The following is a 23,462-nucleotide window of genomic DNA, read 5'->3' as shown; positions in this document are numbered from 1 at the left end:
CTCGCAAAACACATCAGATGTATTGTCTCACCACACCGGATGTATGTGACACGTTTCGTGAGGTTTCAAGCATCATTACCATTAATCAGCACCTTAAACATCAACTTCCTGTGTCACGGCGAGACATCAAACTTTGCCGCATCGTCACGGCGACAAAGTCGAACGAATGTCTCAATATATCATCAACTACATGTTTAGGTTATTGTGACCCAACTTTACGTTCATGGGATCAACCAGCTCAACGAAGAATGTGAAAGTATGAAAAGTGTCATTTCCAGTGGCCAACAGGGGGCGCTATGACTATGAGCGAATATTACCCCACAGGGGTCTTCAGGGTGGGGCTGTTATCATACCTGTGATGTTTGGAGAAGGTTGGTCCATGTACATAAGATTTAAAGCAACTCGTAGTTGTAAAGTTGTAAAGGCGAAAAGGAGGAAATATAAACCAGTGGTACCGGCGATCTTAATGGGGAACGTGAGGTCCTTGGCTAACAAGACGGACGAGCTCGGCACGCTGGTAAAGACCCAGCGGGAATACAAGGAGTGCAGCATCATGTGTTTCACCGAGACATGGTTGCACTCACATTTCCCGGACCACAGTGCGGCCGTACCCGGCTTCAGGACTGTTCGGGTGGACAGAGATGTTGTGCAGAGCAGCAAGAAGAAAGGTGGAGGGATTGCAGTCTACGTGAATGAGAGGTGGTGCAATCCCGACCATGTGTGTGTGAAGGAACGTTTCTGTAGCCCGGACATTGAACTTCTAGCCGTGGGGATGCACCATTGTTATTGCTGACGCAGAGGCAGCAGTGGACACCATCTACTCCACTGTGTCCAAACTTCAGACTAAGCATCCCGGTGCATTTTTGGCAGTTACTGGAGACTTTAACCACACCAGTCTGAATAAAGTACTGCCAACTTTGCACCAGTATGTTAACTGCCCCACAAGGAACAATAAAACCCTGGACTTACTGTATGCTAATGCATACAGTGCTACTGCCCTTCCCCCCCTTGGTAGATCAGACCACAACCTGGTCCTGCTGACTCCCAAGTATGTTCCTCTGGTACAGAGGCAGCCTGTAACCACCAGAACTGTGAGGAGGTGGACACAGGAGGCTAAAGACACCCTGCAGGACTGCTTTGAGTCCACGGACTGGGATGTGCTGTGTGGACCACATGGGGAGGACATCAACAGCATGACAGACTGTATCACAGAATACATTAAATTCTGTGAACACACCACCGTACCATCCCGGACTGTACAATGCTTCCCCAACAACAAGCCGTGGATCACCAGTGACCTGAAAGTGCTTCTTAATAAGAAGAAAGCAGCCTTCAGATCTGGGGACAGGGAGGAGCTCAGGAGAGTGCAGCGCCACCTGAAGGAGAAGATGAGAGAGTGCAAGGACTCCTACAGGAGGAAGCTGGAGGCAAAACTCCAGCAGGGTTAGGGAGGTGTGGACCAGTATGAAGGAGATTACTGGGTTCAAGGGGAGAGAGAGACAACCAGGGGGCTCCCTGGAGAGGTCCAATGAGCTAAACTGTTTCTTCAACAGGTTTAGTTCACTGCCCTCATCTGTCTCCTCCACACACCACACCTCCCAAACACCTCTGCTGCCCCCCCCTTCTGCCCCCCCCCTGGTGAGCTGCATAGAGCCCTCAGTCTCAAAGGGCTCTTCCTCCATCGACACCTTGACCCCTCCCCCCCACCCCCCTCTCTGTGACAACTGACCAAGTTAGGAGACAGCTGGAGAGACTCCACAAGCGCAAGGCTGCAGGACCTGACGGCATCAGCCCCGGGGTCCTGAAGACCTGCGCCGTCCAGTTGGCTGAGGTCCGACAACACCTCTTCAACCTGAGCCTGAAGCAGGAGGAAGTCCCGGTGCTGTGGAAGACGTCCTGCCTGGTTCCTGTACCGAAGAAGACGACTCCATCTGGCCTCAACAACTACCGGTACTATCGTTTGCCCTCACATCTCATGTGATGAAGGTGCTGCAGAGGCTGGTCTTGGCCCACCTCAGGCCGCTGGTGAAATCTTCACTGGACCCGCTGCAATTTGCGTCCCAGCCTCATGTGGGAGTGGACGATGCCATCATCTACCTGCTGCAACAAGCTCAGTCTCACCTGGATGGAACCGGTGACTCTGTGAGAATCACTTTCTTTGATTTCTCCAGTGCATTTAACACCATCCAACCACTGCTACTGAGTGAGAAGCTGCGGGTGGTGGGGGTGGAAGCGTCCACCGTCTCCTGGATCACTGACTACCTGACAGGCAGACCACAGTTTGTCTGTCTGGGCAGTGTGCTGTCTGATACGGTGGTCAGTGGTATTGGAGCGCCTCAGGGAACTTTTCTGTCCCCCTTCCTGTTCACCTTATAAACAACTGACTTCCAGTACAACTCAGAGTCCTGCCATATGCAGAAGTTCTCTGATGACTCTGCAGTGGTCGGATGTATAAGGGATGGACGGGAGGATGAGTACAGGGCAGTAGTGGAGGACTTTGTGGAGTGGGCAGGAAGAAATCACCTGCTCCTGAACGTGGCCAAGACCAGAGAGATGGTGGTCGACTTCAGGAGGAAGACGACGGCTCCACAACCGCTGAGAGTTCTGGGAGAGGAGGTGGACATGGTTGAGAAGTACAAGTACCTTGGAGATGTTCTACCAGTCAGCGCGGCGCCATCTTAAGCAATCTTGTTAGCAAGAAAACATGAACATAACCAATGTGCCACAGGACACATCAGCAACATTTTCATTGCAGGGCTTTACTTGTAATTCAACATTTTTGAAGTGTAGGATTACTAATTTATTCAGGTATCTCAATATCTTCATGATTGTACTGCCTGCAAAGATTGGTGCTACATTCACACAAAAACCTTTTACCATACAGATTGTACGGGGCCATTCTAAAATTAAAATTGCTGAAAGACATCTGTGAAGATAATTTACATGTAAATTAGATGTCTATTCTTTGTGTATTCAAATTCATGTTAAATATTCATGGTAATTTAATTCTATTTTATTTTATTCTATTTTATTGTATATACTGTGCATTTTTTATATTTTTTTACTGTTATTTTATTGCTTTCCTGTATCTATAAATGCTGCTGTAGCGAAAAAAATTCCCCTTGGGGATTAATAAATTATCTATCCATCTATCCATCCATCTATCTATCTATCTATCTATCTATCTATCTATCTATCTATCTATCTATCTATCTATCTATCTATCTATCTATCTATCAAACTCAAAATAACTTTTTCTGTCTCTCTCTCTCTGTCTCTATCTCTCTCTTTACACCCCCCTGCACTTTGCAGGGAAGATGCAACACTTGGCATGGTTGATGCTGGCAATGTTAGTGCAAGGTGTCCAAGGCTGCCCAGATGTCTGTGTATGCTCAAGGAAGACTGGCCCAGAAAAGTCAGAGGTCAACTGCCATAAGATGGGACTTCATGCCTTTCCCTCTAAACTGCCCCATGATGCTTGGATCCTTAAACTTGGTGAGTAATTTGTGGCAAATCAAATAGTCACCAGGACTCTTTTGACATCCAAGGCATCTGGTAATTTCTGACATTAAAGTCAACCTAAGTATTGTGAGACATAATTGCATCAATAACTAACTTCTTTACTGCTGCTTGGAAGGTGAGAATGGTATCACAGACCTGAAGGCCAATACCCTGAGATCAATTCCAAAGATTGAGAGCATCAACCTGGAGCAAAATGCCATTAAATCCATCCACCCCAGGGCCTTCGCTGGTGCAAAGCAATTAATGTTTCTCAATTTGTACGGCAACCACATCCCTAGCCTTCCACCACGGGGGTTCCAGGTAAGGAGTTTGGAGAGGACTAGATGACCTGTGCAGGGATCACATTACAATCATTTTAAGACAGAACTGTTCTGTGTCCATGACTGCAGGACCTCCTAAACCTTCGCTTCCTCGTGCTGGGGCACAACCAGATTGGCATCCTCAACCCTGAGATGTTTGCTGGCATGAGGAACCTGTCAGATCTGGACCTTCCTCTCAACGCGCTGACCATTCTCCCATCTAATGTCTTCAAACCTCTGATCGCCCTCAAAGTTTTGGATCTTTCCCTGAATCGCATCCAGAGGATCTCTCCTAAGGCCTTCACTGGACTCATACATCTTTTGTTCCTCAACTTAGATAACAACAGGTCATATTAACATACCATATTCCCTTTTATGTGAATTATTTCCATCTATAGCAGCCAAAAAGGTAGATTGACTGTGTAGCGCAGGTATGTTGAGTGGGATTCAGTCCTCCATTCCATGCGTTGTTAAGGAGGAGCCCATGACACATTTCCATAACAGAATGTTATGGTCTTAAATGCTCTACTTAATTTTAAGACTATTAGAAAAACTGTTGACAAGAAGATTCTAACTCTATTAATTGTTAAAAACACTCACCAACTGGTCATGACATATCCAACAGTGTGTTCAGCTCATTTAACATAATATACAAAAAAAAAAAAATTCTGGCAAACAATACTACACAATCATTAGAAATCCAGGACAAGAAACTTACTGGTTAGACAAAAAGCAAACTTTATAACTTGCATGCAACAGTGTAGCAGTGGCGTCAACTTTGGGGGTTTTCGCAGCAGTGACAGGCCATGATGGCTGGGGTTGCCTGGCAGCCATCAGCCACCCTTTGGCAAAATGCTTTTGGGGTGCCAGTGTTGGCTTAACGTATTGCTCACTGGGTTTATAAAGCAATTCACCAGTACTATGAGGCCATGGCAAGCAACCTGCCAGCAGAACTTTGGGTTAATTACACCAGGGGTGTTGTGACCTTGACTGCGCTGTTCAGGGGGGTCTTGCTCTTCCACCCCCACCTTTGTACGGTCGTATTTTAGAGAAATGACAAGGATTCAGCGTCTTGTGTGGTGCTTGGGGCGTTGTATCACTATGTAATCATTATAACTAATCAAGTACAAAACTGCACAACTTCTTTGTACTTTTGGAATATTTTTACATTTGCATGGACTCTGCATTGAGGAGATGAAACCTGATGGAAAACTCAAGAGGAGATAGGAGTGTGTCATATTTTGTATAATAATAGATTAATAGATTTATTGACCAGTGAGTGTGATATTCAGAAATTGGGCTGTTTATTCCTCCTTTCCACTGGGTTTTTACAGCAGCTTTAATGTGTCCTTGTATTGATGAAGAGATTCTGACTCTTCCCAAATTCAGCCTGAAGACAATTCCTGCCAGGGCATTCAGGCCACTGCGATCCCTTGAGATGCTGGTTCTAGACAACAACCTTCTGTCCACAATGAGCCTGTCAGCTTTGGAGGGCCTGGCCAACTTGCAGGTAACCAGTGTTGGGAAGGATATCTTTGAAATGTAATAGGTTACAGATTACTGGATACCCTCTTAGAAAAGGAATAAGTAATGTAACTATTTTAATCACTTAATCAAAGTAATGCTACTTATAACAATTGATTACTTTTCTAACAAATTTTTTAAACTTGGCAAAAAAGCTAAAGAAAAGGCCCTAAAAATACATTCAGACAAGGCCATGTCAAACTTACAACATGACTCAACACGTATTACTGTTAAACCTTATTAAATATAATGAAGATTATATTTTCGGGATTTTATAGCACAACATCAAAAACAAATCATAAATATGTAAATCACAACTGACTGCAGTATAGGGAAAATGTTACCATTACTTCAGACCAAGTCTACATTCAGGTCAACCCCATGCCGAGTGGAGATGGAACTTTTGACAGAGCTGTTTACAACTGATAACTATTTGTTTCAATGGCACACAATTGAAATGACTATATGCCTTAGCCAGGTTTCTCAGAGAATGCAAAAAATATGTGCAAAAAAGATGAGGTGATCCAATCAAAAACAAAGAGCAAAATCTGAACACATGCTGTTAAATGAATGGAGCCTGTCTAATCACAGATAGAGGGCATTCCTGCTGTGTATAAAAAAAAGTCACAGAATGAATATTATATGCTACATATAAGCTTTTTAATGAAAAAAAAAAAGAATGTATTCAAATGTAACTCCTTTCTAATCGCCAACATTTGAGTAATAACTAATTTGATTACATCTTTTTTCTCAGTAACTCATTACAAATCTGTTTATTTTGTGATGTGAATAACATTGACTAGTTACTCCCCAACACTGCAGACTGTCTTCACCTGGCATTATCAATAGGCCTTATGCGTTCTGGCGTGATCGGATCACAGGTGGCCAGCTTTAAAGGTCTTATATTGTATTGTCCTGACACCCTCATGAAGATATTTTTGTGGTTTTCAGTGTCAAAAACCGTTTCAATACTATTTTACACCTCTTCTCTACAGCCTGTTAGTGGAGTTCTGCTAAGAACAAGCTATTTTATTGGGTTTTCCTAAGGCTCATAATATTAATGAGCATCTCCTCTGATTGGTCTGACTATTTTGACCAGGTAAAACAGAGTTAATGGCCTGTGGCTCCCTAAACTTACTGGCTTACATGACTTTATAGGCAGAGAGGCACTATTAGACTCTTTTGAGCCGGATGTAGACCCCGATTCAGAGACATCAGAAGACAACCAACCACCTCGTCACCGTAAATGCGATGTCTGCTCTGGAGGCAGAAGCGCTCGTTGCCACAGGCAGCAGTGCTCGCTGCTCGCTTTGTGAGGCGTTTGACATCAAACGCCTCACAAAGCGAAGGAATCTGCAGAGGAGAGCCCAGGCAGATAAAGAGTGGGCTGATGTCTGAGTTTTTGGTCTTTATGTTTCTAGTAGAAAGACCTTAAAATAGGGTTTATCATCCAAAAACCTTCACCAATGATTTAAACAGAGAAATATTGTCGTTATTATGCTATGATTTTACTGGTCTGGCCCACTTGAGATCAAAGTGGGCAGTATGTGGCCCCTTATCTAAAATGAGTTTGACACCCCTGATCTAAATCAATATAACAATAAGCTTATACACTTAATTTGCAACAATCACACTAGCTTTATAATAGGCAGCAAATGTAATCGCAGTTTCTATATGTCTTGAACCTTGGACCTACGTAGCTTTCACCTCCCCAGTGTACTTATAACGTTATGTTTCCATGTTGTATTTTTCTAATGTAACTTTATCTTCACAAGGTGCTTGAGTGGTAACTGTGGAAGGATGCCCATTGAACAGAGGAATAAATGCTGCCAGGAGACACCACAGGTCGACTTATTGAGCTTGTAAATACTGTATACCTTTGAAAAATTATTATGGTATAAACGTTTTGTAAAGTTTGCAAATCTTCCTGTTTCTTAAAGTAATTAACTAGCTGCCATCATCTCCAAACTTTATGGTTGACTAACCTTGAACCAGTTTGCCTGAATGTTTTTTCACTTCAGAATGCAAACAACATCTACAGTACTGACCATGGGTGTTTGAGGATACAAGGATTGGATTGCAGGAAATGTAAATCATGCATACATTCATAAATATGACGATTGCTATATTTTTGAGTAATTTCTTTTTTTTTACAATTGAGAACAAATGTTCAATTCATATCAAATTTTAATACAATTGAGGCATTTCAATCAATAGCTGACAATTTATTTCATGATAAATATAGTGTCAACATGTCTTTCTTATATACATGTATGTGTAATGAACATGGTTTCTGTTTGCATCCTGAACGCTCTGACAATAAAAAAAAAAACATTTGCTGTTATTTTCACCCCCAGGGTTTACAGGCACCTGGCTTACAGGAGCCTTGTGCTGGGGCTGACTGGGCAAGAGGGTGAGGATGGTCATTCCTTCATGTGTTGTGCTGAGGATACAGCAAAAGGTTGCTGATGCGTCAGGCAGCTACGACGTTAGTGCGGGACATAACCAGCGATGCTGTTGTCCTTGGGAAGTCTGTCATACTTGTAGGACAGTGGCTCTGTGGTGCAAATGTTCTGCATCTCCTGAATTTACGGTGAACCTTTCAAAAACGACTTCCATCAGGTCTTGGATGTAACCTGAAAAACAGTATTTGGCAAATAATACTTGAGTGTACATAAAGCAAATTATTATAATTTAACAAATAAATAGTTTTCTGTGCATTCCCCTTTTTTTTTACTTTTGGAATTTGATCTTGTAGATGACTTTTCCTGAAGAGGTGGTTGCTTTTGGGCTCCTTGGGTTGATGTCATGGGTGATTGGGCAGCCTTGCCGGAGACAGTGCTGGAGTCAAATTCCACAGTTTCAGATGCCAGACTTGCTTGTGTGCCTAGTAAAGTAAAAATATAAATAAATTGCATTTCAGGCTGTCTTTTGTTACAGTTAGTTACAGACATATGCTGTTCTTCTGATACAGATACTTCAGCTGTACAAATTTAGGCCTGGAACCATTGCCTGCGTGGCGTGTACGTTACCTGTTGCCGCATGGTGTCATTTTATTTTGGCTTCCATATTAATGGATGAGAGCAGCCACACTGCCCTTAGGCCTTAGCCTAATAAACAACAACTTGTATCTTTTGTACTAACCAGCTTAATCAAACCACCAGTGCAGCAATATATTCACTTGTTTGTTTTGTTAAGATCCAGCCCGATTGCCAGATTGAGGAAGCAGTCACCACTGAAATGAGCTCAACAGACCATCACGTTTGGACCAAATGAATGTGGTATTTCTGAGATAATAAACTTAAGCCACTGGTTTCTTAAATTACTGTCCTTTGGAAGGCTGCGCAGTGTCAATTTATCTTCTGTACATCCAACAATGGAGCAGCATTTCCTTGTTGTAGCCTGCTTGGTCCGCGTCACTGTGCCTCGGGAATTTTCCCTTGAGTGGAATTGTGTGCATGGGTTGGAAAGCCGTGTTCAGATCGAATGTTCGCCTCGCGCGTGTACGACCGCTCAAGTTAAATATTTAGAACTTGCGCGGACGCGAATTTGCATCCTTTTGCATTGCCTGCTGCATATTTGCGTCTTTCAATTGACTTTGTATGTAATCGCTCCGAAGGAGTAATTCATTTTTAGTTTGGACTGAACGCGGCTTGAGAGGACGGCGGAGTTATACAGACATAGTTTTGGACTTCTTTGACAATATGATGTCATGATGTTATAGAAGTACAAACAGCTCGCTGAGAGGGCAGAGATACTGGATTAGGGCTGTGTGCATTAATGAGTTTACTAATCGTTTTGAAACTTTCACACTGTTTATTTGGCACCCACTGAGTGGAGAAAAAAAAACAACATCATCCAAAACTAACAACCTGCATGACGGTTACATTTGGACACACATCTGGAGTCAGATAGGAACACATTAACGTGGAGCTGCATTTATTTGTATTCTTTACTAAGAGGACTTGAGCTGACTAGGCGGTTTTCCAATGTGGAATTGTGTGCGAATTGAGGACACATTGCATACACACTGCAAAGAGAATGTGACCGCATGCGTCCCAGACTACCTCTGATTGCGGCCTGAGCGGATCGTAATGTTTCCAGGGTACATCCGATCACGCCAGGACTCATGTAGATGCAAGGTGGAAACAAGGTGCTCGTGTCTTCTCCTGGATTTTACACAAACAGGGAGTCACGAGTTAGTGAGATAAAATCACTTTCATTTTAAGCTTAATTTGGAAGAATTTACACAATGTCTCATCTTGTAAGGTGACCTTCCCAGTAAACCTGAATTTTGCTAACTTATTGGCTCACTGAGAATGCATTGCACTGAACTTTCTCTGTATATAAAGCCTCTAAATAAAAAAAAAATGTGCCTGTTATTGAACCAGGAACTCTACCTGAGGAACAATGAGCTGGAGGACCTGCCATCTGATTTGTTCAGCAACATGCCGAAGCTCTCTCAACTGGTACTAAGTGGAAACCGCCTAAAGACAGTGGATGGAAACATATTTGCCCATATGCCTGGTAAGAGGACTATTCGCCTGTCTTTTTACTATCCCATTTTTACAGCAAGAATAAAGTGACTGGTGATGCCAGCAGAATATTAGTCATAATCTCTTTTCTGACTCATCCCAGACCTGAAGAAGCTGTACCTCCACAACAACCCATGGCACTGTGACTGTAACATCATCTCTTTGGTGCGGTGGATAGGACAAACTAAAGCCACCGTGTCACCTCGGGACGCCTTAAAGTGTGTGACTCCCCTGCAGCTAAAAAACAAGAGCCTCAGCAGTGTCCACCTTCACAAACTGCTCTGCCGTGCCTAAAGCAAGAAAATTCCAGAGTACCAACTTGGACCAATGAAGATTTGGATGATAAACTTTAACTCCAAAACAGTTTATTTTCTGTAGATTGAAATAGAGGTTTTAGAGTGCACCTTTTTATTGTATAGTTTCTACAAACTGAAATGCAATCAACAGATTTTCCTGTAGAAAATTATATCTTTTCAATATATTTTCTTTACTCTTGAATAAAGTATCACCTTTTAGGAACTATGGATTGATCACTATGTTTTATTTGGGTTTTTAAAACAAGTTCTGTGAATACAATTTCACTACACTGAGTGTGAAACTCTTGAACTGCAAGAAAATCACTAAAACGGCAATTATTAAGTTTATATTGGACAGAGAGACTGTGTATTATCAATGTATTTTCCACCAGCAACAAATAAGAGTTGTCCCTTATGTCCAACTTTAACACAAAGATTAATGTCATTATCTCTTATTGCTTGGCATATTGAGATCGTGCTGGTTTTGAAAGTGATCGATTCCAGGAAATGGCTTCTTTAATCTTTCATAGCTAATGTACACAAACAAAATCATCAAGGTAGCACTTGAAGCAGAGTGAAATGATAGACACTGCCAGGATTCTTTGCGGCTAAAACTGAAAGTGAAGATAGCTTTACATAATGTAAGATAGTGTAATTTTTAATCTTCAAATACAACCAAAACAGTTGGGATGCTGCTTAAAATGTAAATATATTAAATAATTTGATCATTTGCAAACAAATGTAAACCCATATTTAATTGGAAATAGACCAAAGACAACATATCAAATGTTGAAACTGAGAAAGTTTATTGTTTTTTGGAAAATATATGCTCATTTTGAATTTGATGCCAGCAACATGTTTCAAAATCATTCAATTGGGATGGGGTTATGTTTACCACTGCTTTGCATCACGTCTTCTTTTAATAACACTCTATAAACATTTAGGAACTGAGAAGACCATTTCTTTATGGAGCTGACTTTGTTCACAATGGCACTGACACATTGAGACAGAATTTTTAAGTGCATTTCACAATTCCAGGATATTTATTTAAAATTTGCATGAATACATTTCACATTTACATTCACATGGTAATTCACATTTAAAGGAATAATCAAGGTATCCCAGATGAAAAATAAATACACTTTTTTTATACATGAATCATACTTGTAGTAACAAAAGTGTATTAAAAGTTTAAATACGTACATTGCTACTACGGTTGAAACACAGATAGAGTAATTTTTTTTGTACATTTCCAAAGTACACAATTAGTACAAGAGTACCGCCTGCCTTTCTGTCTGCCGGCTGCCGTGTCTACGGCTCCCTCCCAGACATTGCCCCCGGACCAGAGCTGGTGCGTGTTCGCTTCGCCCCCAGTGAGAGTTGGTGGAGTTCCTCTCCCGACTCGGGAGGAAAGACATATACTTTAGGTACCACCCCTCTTGAACAATAAAGACTGTTTTGAACTATGATTTTAAAAGTATGTTTAAACCATAATTTAATTCAAGCTAAACTGTAGTATACTTTCTTGTGTACTATCCATAAATGTGGTCCAAGATGTGATTAAATATATTATTTCCTCAGCATATTAATGTTATATTAATGCAGAGTTTAACCAAATAAATACTTTTTAAAAGTACTTATTTCTCTTATGTATAGTGAAACTTAAAATTAAATAGTATTAGTTAGCATCCCGACTAAAAGTGTAATACTTTCAACTTGATTTAGTATATTATTCAAAAGTATGATGAATGTTGTGTTAATATACTTTTGACCTGGTTGCTTTAAAATATTGCCAGTAAGTACACCCTTTATAGTGTATTCTAGGCAAGTTTACAAAAACCTAAAGTGAATTGAAGCTATACAGTACGTTGACAAGTAATAAAATAAACTATGTTTAATATACTCAAAAATGTCTGAATTCCGCATTATAAAATAAATAATTTTACAGATACGTATATTGTTAGAATATCCATAAATATCACCTACAACAGTTGCATCCCATCTGCTTGGTGTTGCTGGGGATTCAAGGTTGTGCACTGGAAGAATTTGGTGCAATTTAGACACGCGAGGTGTTTAATATTAATAAACTTTAATGAAGAGCTGCCTGCTTATGGCAACTGCAGATGACCAATGACGTTTTCACTCTGGTGAAGGCAGCAATGCACTAAACCATGTCTAGTCTGCCAGAAAAAGAAGAAGCAACCAGTGAAGTTTGTAGCAGGTAGATCCATGTTTATTCAAACATTCTGAAGTTTTGCCCCCAGCGATTGTTTAATGAAGCCGGTCTGGCATTGAACTCTGTCCCACCCACATGTGCTCCTGCAAGCCCTGCCAGCGTGAAAACAAAGAGGTAAAACCACTCTGGCTAACAGAGGAAAAACTGGCAGTGGAGGAGTCCTTTTAAAAGTAAATATTGTTTGAAATCAAATGGTCACTTGCACAGTGGTTCTCAAACTGTTTCAGTTGGGTTGCTTTGAAGAAAAAAATATATCACACCCCCTGCAGCCCCAACAACATGGTCACAAAATGGACTATGTTTAACTTTTATTAAAATAACATCAAGATCATGACCCCACTCTCTAATTTATGTTTTGCCAATGTGCTAAAAGCAGCTTTCACTTCTTTTTGTGACATTTGTCCCTAGACAACTCCATCAGTCCATTTTTTCAAAAATAAAATAAAATGAAATGTGCAATCGATTTGCTGAAACAATAATAATGAAACTCACTAGTTTGCGCCATCAATCTGTTCACATTTTCACAAAGTGAAAAGGGGGGGGGGGTCACTGGCACACCATTTTATAAGTTGCACCTTTGTCTTATTTTGTAGTTTTAGGAATTTTAGACTTCCCTTTAGATTTTAGCTTTGTGTTAAGGCCTTATTTTAGACTGAAATGTAATAAAGATAATTTTAATTACCTTATTGGCTTTGTGATTTTTTTTTTCTTCCCTTTGTTAACATTTTCCCTCCCCAGCAGCTGCAATCTCCGCAACTTTATTATTTTCTCACTTCAACCAAATATTTCAGGTTAATTTGGAAACACTTCTCTGTCTTCTCTCAGTAACGAGCCTGTGCGCCTAATTAGTAACTCACCAATACCATATATTCAAGATTTGTGTAAACTACATTTCCACACAGATATTTAGCAAGATGAGCAAGTCAGTTTGTGAGTCTTATCTCTGCATTAGTGCCTGCAATGAGCCTGTTGTGCACTGCAAATCTTGTCAAAAAGGGGTTGCAGGCTCATGCTGCAACTCTCTCAAGTTATGCTCAATATTGAGCTTAGATCTGTACTTTGTTTTCAGTGAAGTAACAACAGAAAAGCCCACAGCCCCTCGAGCTGATGCTCCTTCTCCCACTCACTCTCCACACCAAACCAGAATTCAGCTTCCAGTTTTCAGACATGAAATACACATGGGTCTCTCCTCACCTCCCATTCTCAGTGAACCTGAGAGTAAGATAAGCCTCGTCATATTTTCTTGACTTCTTTTTTTTGGTTGATTACCGTCACAATTTGTTTTGTTTGTCTCTGAATCATCACCTGTTTGTCTTTTCCTCCCTGTCAAATATTTCTTCATTCTGAAAAACATGTCTTCGTCAAAGCATTGGTTCCGCATTATACTTAACCCCCCCGTAATTTTAAGATATGGGGGTTACGCTTTCAGGATTTTAATTAGAAACAATACAGGAAGGGGTGCGTTTAAGGTGTAATGTAGTCACTTTGACAGTGCAAATGATAAGTGAACATAAGGAGGCTTCAGGTTGATGTAGTGATTCAATTAATAGATATTGAATGTAATTATGAAAGATTTGACCATTCCATTTGTTTTATTATGGATTTTTTTATACAGGACATACGCTTTAGATATTCAAACACTTAAAACATTTCTATGTATTTCATATTTTTCTGGAAGGGGTCCAGAGAAAACTAGAGTCCGACATTGTTTTTGCAAAATTGCACACCGATTCCACATTAACTTTAGCGACCTCCGATTGGCATAACCGGGTGTCGTTACTGCCAACGTTAATAACAATCTGACTGTATTTACGATTAGCATCAGCCAGCAGTTTCAGGTTTGATTCAATGTCACCCGCTCTGGCCCCGGGAAGACATCTGACTATGGCCGCTGGTTTCGCTAACGTCACGTTCCGCAAAATAGAGTCTCCAATAACCAGGGTTGGTTTCTCAGCGGGTGTTTTGCCGAGTGGGGAAAATCAGTTGGAGACGTGAAGAGGTCGGTGGTGAACCATGGGCTTCTGCTTGGGACTATGCCTCCGTCGTACTGTTACCCAGCCGCTCGGCTGTTCGGGTGCTGCGGGGGACCGGCTAACTAAGCCTGTAGCCCTGGGCAGCTGCGCATCCCCTCCCTGAGAAGCTCCTACGGCTAACTGGTTGTATAGCATGGTGCACAGCCGCGATTCTAATTCTATGACCCTGGCCTCCAGAGCCCTAACTACACTACATTTATTACAGGTAGCATTATCATTAAGGGAGGCAGGGTCGTAACTAAACATGTCACACACCGAGCAGGAAAAAGAAGAGGTGGAGGGAGAGAGGGAAGCCATTGCTAACTGCTAAGCTAGCAGTACCAAAACACCAAGTTAAGTGAACGTTGGTCAAAGATTTAACAGTATAATTGCTCAAGAAGGGCAAGCGTGAGTTTTAACTTGAGATTAGAAGAAGTGTGGAGAGAGTTTAAATACGTATAATTCAGGAAAAGAAGCTGAAATAGCAGAGAAGTAAAACTAGTCACAATGTTTGTAGACAGGAAGTGACGCAATACGCTCACCGTAACGTCAGACGAGGTCAATGCCCTAAACCAGGGGTGTCAAACATACGGCCCGCGGGCCGGATCCGGCCCGCTGGATGACTTTGCTAAGTGTGAAAATTACAGAAAGACATAAATTGCATTTCTATAAGAATATGGAGGTTTATGAGTACAAACGTTTTGTTATTTTTTTTTTAATCGATCCAGTAATTGCTTCAAAAACAGCGTAAATGCGACGTCTGCTCCGGAGGAAGAAGCGCTGGGTGCCACAGGCAGCAGCGCTCGCTGCTCGCTTTGTCAAACGCGTCACAAAGCGAGGGAATCTGCAGAGGAGAGCCTGGGCAGATAAACAGTGGGCTGATATCTGAGTTTTTGGTCTTTATGTTTCTAGTTTATTGTAGAAAGACCTTAAAATAGGGTTTATCATCCAAAAACCTTCACCAATGATTTAAACAAAGAGAAATATTGTCGTTATGTATGCGTTATTATGCTATGATTTTACTGGTCTGGCCCACTTGAGATCAAAGTGGGCAGTATGTGGCCCCTTAACTAAAATGAGTTTGACACCCCTGCCCTAAACAATGAACTCTAATGAATAATCCATGAGGGTATTAAACAACCTTATCAAAAACTCTATATAATAACAGTATTGAAAACTGTTTAAAAACTACAAACACATCAGAAACAAAGCAACTCCAAAATAATCACCAAAAATATACAATAATAAATACACACCTGTCAAAGAGTGCTCTTCTATTCTTCAATGGTCTGGTCAGAGTCTGGACAGTACCATTTCCCCCTTACCTTGTATGGCCAGTAAGTTTGGTCTTTGACTGGCCACACGTTTTACAGACATAGGTGGTATGTCTCTTGACTGTGTCTCTTCCTTGGAGGCTCCCCTGTTGCTACTCGCTCCTGATCTTCAAGAGCTGCCCTTCGTTATCTCCACTCACGGTGGTGATTGTGTGGAGCTGGAGGAGCTAGTGCTGGAGCTGGCCATGGAGCTGGCCCCGGTGCTGGAGCTGGCCCCGGTGGCCTAGGTGCTGGAGTTGGCCCCAGTGCTAGAGCTGGCCATGGAACATGAGCTGGCCCCAGTGGTCCCGGTGCTGGAGTTGGCCCCAGTGCTGGCCCTGGTGCTGGAGATGGCCTTGGTGCTGGAGCTGGCCTTGGTGCTGAAGCTGGCCCTGTGGACGAGCTCTGAGAATAATGTAGAGGAGCTGGTGATGGCTAAAAAGGGAACCAGGCCTGTGCTGTACCCCAGGTCTGTCTTATGCTACTTGGGTGGAGCCGGCGCCTGGTGCAGCTCCAGTGTGCAGTAGAAGACACTAGTCTGGGTCTGTTGCATCTGCCGATGAATCACTGCCTCACCCTCATGGTTTTCAGGTTCCTGGAATTCTATAACTGTGTGTCCATATTGCATGGGCTCAGATGGGAGCTCCCTGCCCTCCAGGAGGGGTTTCAGCCACATTGACCTGCTGGGGAAGCTGCACTCCTGAAGCAAGGCATCACAGTCAGTTATTTTTTCGTCAGTCATTAAGTCTGGAGAAAAATTTGGAACAAAAGGTTTTTTTCAGTCTGCCGTAATAATTGACCCATTCTTTGTTATGATTGTTTGTATAATTATAAAATATGTTTGAAGAAATGGAGCACAAAAAATAACTTACCAGGAGGACATTGTGGTGTTGTTTACTGTCACCTGCATCAAATTTGTCTCTTCCAGTATCTCTCCACAGTCTTCGATGAGCTGTTTAATGTGACAGTGTGTCATAACAATTGACTGCGGAAAGCCAAAAGTTTTTCCATTCAAGTCTCTTGACCTATTTCTGGCTTCCCCAAACTCTTTAAAAAGTCTGAGCGTGACACACTCAGAGATCCTGTTTACATAAGGTGTGTGGGCAACTTGGCCGTGAGTCATGAACAATCTGTGGATGGATGAAATGATCAATATTGCATCAAATTATTCAGTATTACATTGTGTGTGTGTGTATAATAATTACCTTCCAGCTGCTTGCTGACCAGGTGCAGAGCCACTACGCTTCTGAGAAGCTCTCCATGGTCCTTGCAAGGTCCTCTTCTTGCATTTTAAAGATATAGAGATAAACATTTAAGAAAAAACTTCAAAGACAGGAATTTATCACTGAATGCAAAGCTGACAGTGTGGTCATTGAAGGAGTGCCTGTTTTTTTTCTTGACAATCTTACCAGTAGGTTTCCCAGGGGGCAAGAATTCCAGCAAAAGTGTGCATCCAAGCACTCTCTTGCCGAGGACATTCAGATTCGACATCAATTGTACATCGTATATTTTCATTTTTGATGTAGTACTCATAGAGAGCTTGATGAGCACGATTGATCTTCCATCTGGATGCACCCTCAAGCATGTACATCTGTGTATGGAGAGCATTGCATCTCCAACTTTGCAAGACAAAAAGATAGATAGATAACAAAAAAAAATAGATTTTTATTTTAATTTTGAGACAACTAATTCAACAGGAGTAATGTAAAATAAATGTCTCAAAGATTACAGTTTTATCTTGCCTGGGATGAAACTGCACTGGTGGCGATGAAAGCTTCCCAATGAAGAGCCTCTGCCACATCACAGAAGATTGAGAACTTTGTCTCCCTTCTGAAACCCGGATCCAACGTTTGTGTACAGCTAGAGACCGGGGGGATTTTGGATGCATGTGAGGTATTTTTGTTGCAGTTGGATGACTTTGAGCAAAAGGTACCGTACAGTGGATGGTGCTCGGTTGTGAGACCATGAGTAAATTTTCTCATAAAATGGAAGACATCCAGTCTCACTGTTGATGTCCAGGGTTGAAACCAAGTGTGAACTGGGCTCATACCTGTACACATAAGCAACACACCATAAATACAGTTGAAACCAGAAGTTTACATACACTGTGCAAAAAGACACATTTGATTTTTTTTTTTTTTTTTTTTCACATAACACTTTTTTCTCACTGTCTGAAGTTAAATCAGACTAAACCTCTCCTGTTTCAGGTCCGTTAGGATTACCAAAATTATTTAACTTTTGCTAAATGTCACAATAATGAGAAAGAGAATATTTTATAGAATTTTTCATTACTTTCTTCAAGGTCAAAAGTTTACATACAGTTCCTTAGTATTTAGTAGCATTGCCTTTGAACTGCATGACTTGGGTATCCTTCCACAGGCTTCTTACAGTACTCTGCTGGAATTCTGGCCCATTCCTCCTGACAGAACTGGTGTAACTGAGTCAGGTTTGTTGGCCGCCTTGCTCGTACACGCCTTTTCAGATCTGCCCACAAATTTTCGATGGGATTCAGGTCAGGGCTTTGTGATGGCCACTCCAAGACATTGACTTTGTTGTCCTCAAGCCACTTTTTAACTATTTTGGCAGTATGCTTAGGGACATTGTCCATTTGGAAGACCCATTTGCGCCCAAGTTTTAGCTTCCTGGCTGATGTCCTGAGATGTTGCCTTAATATTTCCAGGTAATGTTCTTTCTTCATGATGCCGTCTATTTTATGAAGAGCTCCAGTTCCTGCTGCAGCAAAACAGCCCCACAACATGATGCTGCCACCTCCATGCTTCACAGTTGGGATGGTGTTTTCAGGTCTACAAGCTTCCCCCTTTTTCCTCCAAATGTAACGGTGGTCATTATGGCCAAACAGCTCCACTTTAGTTTCATCAGACCACAGGACATGTCTCCAGAAGTTAAGGTCTTTGTCTTGGTGTCTTTTTGCAAACTGTAATCTGGCTTTTTTATGTTTCTCTAGGAGTAATGGCTTCCTTCTTGCTGAGTAGCCTTTCAGCCCATGTCGGTGCAGGACTCGTTTTACTGTGGATAATGACACTTTCTTACCCGCTTCAGCCATCATCTTCACAAGGTCTTTAGCTTTTGTTCTGGGGTTGATTTGCACATGTCGGACCAAAACACATTCATCTCTGGGACACAGAGCCCGTCTCCTTCCTGAGCGGTGTGATGGCTGGACATTCCCATGTTTATACTTGCGTATAATTGTTTGCACAGATGAATGTGGCACCTTCAAGCATCTGGAAATTGCACCCAAGGATGAACCAGACTTGTGGAGCTCCACGATTCTCTCCCTGATTTCTTTTGACTTTCCCATGATTTCAAACAAGGAAGCAGAGTGTTTGAGGTGTGGCCTTAAAATACATCCCCAGGTGTGCCTTCAATTAACTCACATGTTGTCAGTTAACCTATCAGGAGCTTCAAAAGCCATGACATCATCATCTGGGCTTGCCCACGTTGTTTAAAGACATAGTACTTTTGGTGTATGTAAACTTTTGACCTCAAAGAAAGTAATATAAAATTCTCTTTCTCATTATTGTGACATTTAGCAAAAGTTAAATAATTTTGGTAATCCTAACAGACCTGAAACAGGAGAGGTTTAGTCTGATTTAACTTCAGACAGTGAGAAAAAAAGTGTTATGTGTCTTTTTGCACAGTGTATTCTGTACTTCTGGTTTCAACTGCATATGCATTTCCCATTATTTCCACATCAATAAGCACCTGTATGACGTAGCCAATGTTAATTTCATTGAATGTGCAGAAACTGGTAGCTATGAGGAGCCATCTGGGCCAAAATAGTATACTTCACTTGCACCTACATACAGTGGGTACGGAAAGTATTCAGACCCCTTTAAATTTTTCACTCTTTGTTTCATTGCAGCCATTTGCTGAAATCAAAAAAGTTCATTTTATTTCTCATTAATGTACACTCAGCACCCCATCTTGACAGAAAAAAACAGAGATGTAGAAATTTGTGCAAATTTATTAAAAAAGAAAAACTGAAATATCACATGGTCATAAGTATTCAGACCCTTTGCTCAGTATTGAGTAGAAGCACCCTTTTGAGCTAGTACAGCCATGAGTCTTCTTGGGAATGATGCAACAAGCTTTCACACCTGGATTTGGGGATCCTCTGCCATTCTTCCTTGCAGATCCTCTCCAGTTCCGTCAGGTTGGATGGTGAACATTGGTGGACAGCCATTTTCAGGTCTCTCCAGAGATGCTCAATTGGGTTTAGGTCAGGGCTCTGGCTGGGCCAGTCAAGAATGGTCACAGAGTTGTTCCGAAGCCACTCCTTTGTTATTTTAGCTGTGTGCTCAGGGTCATTGTCTTGTTGGAAGGTGAACCTTCGGCCCAGTCTGAGGTCCAGAGCACTCTGGAAGAGGTTTTCTTCCAGGATATCTCTGCCGCATTCATCTTTCCTTCAATTGCAACCAGTCGTCCTGTCCCTGCAGCTGAAAAACAACCCCATAGCATGATGCTGCTACCACCATGTTTCACTGTTGGGATTGTATTGGGCAGGTGATGAGCAGTGCCTGGTTTTCTCCACACATACCACTTAGAATTAACGCCAAAAAGTTCAATCTTGGTCTCATCAGACCAGAGAATCTTATTTCTCATAGTCTGGGAGTCCTTCATGTGCTTTTTGGCAAACTCTATGCGGGCTTTCATATGTCTTGCACTGAGGAGAGGCTTCCGTCGGGCCACTCTGCCATAAAGCCCCGACTGGTGGAGGGCTGCAGTGATAGTTGACTTTGTGGAACTTTCTCCCATCTCCCTACTGCATCTCTGGAGCTCAGCCCACAGTGATCTTTGGGTTCTTCTTTACCTCTCTCATCAAGGCTCTTCTCCCACGATTGCTCAGTTTGGCTGGACGGCCAGGTCTAGGAAGAGTTCTGGTCGTCCCAAACTTCTTCCATTTAAGGATTATGGAGGCCACTGTGCTCTTAGGAACCTTGAGTGCTGCAGAAATTATTTTGTAACCTTGGCCAGATCTGTGCCTTGCCACAATTCTGTCTCTGAGCTCCTTGGACAGTTCCTTCGACCTCATGATTCTCATTTGCTCTGACATGCACTGTGAGCTGTAAGGTCTTATATAGACAGGTGTGTGCCTTTCCTAATCAAGTCCAATCAGTTTAATTAAACACAGCTGGACTCCAATGAAGGAGTAGAACCATCTCAAGGAGGATCAGAAGAAATGGACAGCATGTGAGTTAAATATGAGTGTCACAGCAAAGGGTCTGAATACTTATGACCATGTGATATTTCAGTTTTTCTTTTTTAATAAATTTGCACAAATTTCTACATCTCTGTTTTTTTCTGTCAAGATGGGGTGCTGAGTGTACATTAATGAGAAATAAAATGAACTTTTTTGATTTTAGCAAATGGCTGCAATGAAACAAAGAGTGAAAAATTTAAAGGGGTCTGAATACTTTCCGTACCCACTGTATATGCGTCTTGCATATAAACACATGCATACAGGCATGTAAACAGTTGTATTCTGTTCTCAGCAGGCAGACAGAACTCAGCATGACACCGGCACATCAACTTTGAACAACAGAAAGGAAACGCTCTTGTGTTTAGCTTCAATGCAGCAGCTTAATGAATCTGATACTGAACCTAAAAAAAAAAAAAATACAGTTCAGTGTCTTGTCTTATTTGAGCAAGGGTTTTTCTCTCACTGCATCACTCGCTGTAAGCCTGCATTGTTATTTGTGGAGGGAGAGTAGGAGAACTTGTTTTGATGCAGCTGATGTATTGTATTATATTTGATAAGGTCAATTGTGAAGCCCTAATATGACAGCATATATGTATGAACAAGTGAAGAAAAAGATTTTCAGAGGTGGCAACCCAGCTGTCTATTAAATTAAGTGTCTTTTCCCAAAATTCCACTGCTTTAAAAACTGTTGATCTTCTGTCCAAATTGTTTTTAAAATTGAGAAAATGTTAAACTAGAAACACAGTTTGAAAGTCACACACCTGTCCCACTGCAGCAGTCCCTGACCACATACAGTAAATGGTATCTGGCTCTGGCTCCCCAGCATCTTGGTATCGCTTGACGAAGCCTTGACATAATTCATTGAGGCCAGCGCCTTCACCACTGGTCAGCACACAATTCAGAACGTGACCAAATTCATTACCAATATTGGTCATCCATATGGCTGTATCCTCGATGCCACCAGCATATTAAAGAAAATATTGACTCTCCCAGCACTTTTCTGTGTACAGAGGAAAACAGCTGTGACAACCTGTCGACCTTACTTAAGTGGACAGTAACATAGTTCCAAAACATAATAATTAAGATCCCAGATTAAATTATTCTGGTTACACATACAATACTGAACTATTAAAATAATGGACAGATTCATGTTTTGTTTTTTTAAACATAATGTAGGGGGACAGTGAATCCTCAAGCCATGTGGATGGCACACAGGCTTATTCCCACATTAGTGAGATGTCTGACCCTGATGAGTAGCACACAACTTATCTATCCTTGGATGGATGGAGGTTACTAGGCAGAGGGTCATATCAGCCTCAGGCAGCAGTCTTGACCTGTATTTGTTTTTCAGGTATGTGAGTGAGGAAAATCCACTTTCGCAAAGATATGTTGTTGCAAAGGGCAAAAGGCTCATCACAGCTTTTGCTGCCAATTGTGGAAAGTCTTCCTGGCAGGAGATCCAGAACTGGGTGAGTGTTTTACTTTCATATATGTTTCTGAACATACTGTCAGTGGATAGTTCGATGGATAGTTTGATGTCAGGCGTGCGCCGTCTGCTGCGTTGTCTCTGAATAGAAACCGTATCCGTGTCTCGTCCCTGCGGCAGGAGTCAGCCTCAGAAAAGTAATTCCTAAATTGACCGTTGAGCGCCTCCAAGTGTGCAAGAATTGCGCGTGTTATGGAAGGGGAGAGAGCACAGCAGAATCTCCCAGCTCATCCACTGATGGAAAAATGGAAAATATTCCCTCCTCGACGCGCTCCCTCCATCTTCTGATTTTTTTGAGGAAGCCTTCCATTCTGTCATACAGCTGAATGGCATGTGTATTGCGACCTTGCATAGAACTGTTAAGTTTGTTTAGCTCAGCAAAAATGTCAGTAAGATATGCAAGTTTGGTGACCCAGACATTGTCAATGAAAAGTGCAGCCAGCTCTATGCGCTTTTGGAGAAGTAAAAACTCCCGAATAGACGTGCGCATTGCCAACACACGTGACAACACTGTTCCACGTGAAAGCCATCGAACCTCAGAATGGTACAGTGTGTTCTTCTCCCTCAACAGCTCTAATCTCTATTAGAGAAGAGACGCATTTTCACTCTTCTTGACTATATTGACAACTTTCACGACTGAGTCCATGACATCTGACAATTCAGCAACTCATCTTTGGCAACAAATGACTCCCTGTGTAGCATGCAGTGCGTCCAAATCACTTGCGGAGCCATATCCTTTACAAGTGCGATTAGTCCACTTTTTAAACCAGCCATGGCTCTTGTACGGTCGGTGCACAGCGCAATACATTTTGCCCACGGAATGTGATTTTCTCTGAAAAAAACATCAATCACTTTGAAGGTTTCAGAACTAGTTGTACGTTCAGGAAGCCGCTTACGAAACAAAAATTCCTCCAGCAAATGCTGGAGGAATTTTTGATCGACATTTTGATCGACAAAACGCACAAACGCCAGAAGCTCGGCGTCCTTTGACACATCTGTTGATTCATCCAATTGTAAT

The 23,462-nt window shown here is 41.9% G+C and overlaps 1 protein-coding gene across 1 annotated transcript; it reads left to right on the top strand.

Moving 5' to 3' along the window:
* Nucleotides 1-1,733: 1,733 nt before the first annotated feature.
* LOC138193794 (leucine-rich repeat-containing protein 15) lies at nucleotides 1,734-10,174 on the top strand (the record flags this gene model as incomplete). Its single annotated transcript, XM_069142015.1, has 7 exons — nucleotides 1,734-1,950; nucleotides 3,398-3,495; nucleotides 3,638-3,822; nucleotides 3,912-4,168; nucleotides 5,211-5,331; nucleotides 9,737-9,872; nucleotides 9,984-10,174. Coding segments are annotated over 7 exons (1,205 nt in total), but the record flags the coding sequence as incomplete, so codon positions are not given.
* Between the last annotated feature and the right edge of the window lie 13,288 nt (nucleotides 10,175-23,462).

Source organism: Embiotoca jacksoni, unplaced genomic scaffold, assembly GCF_022577435.1.
Source record: "Embiotoca jacksoni isolate LCO1_2020_lvr unplaced genomic scaffold, fEmbJac1.0.p SCAF_95, whole genome shotgun sequence".
Taxonomy (NCBI): domain Eukaryota; kingdom Metazoa; phylum Chordata; class Actinopteri; family Embiotocidae; genus Embiotoca; species Embiotoca jacksoni.
This window is presented reverse-complemented; position numbering and strand designations above follow the sequence as displayed.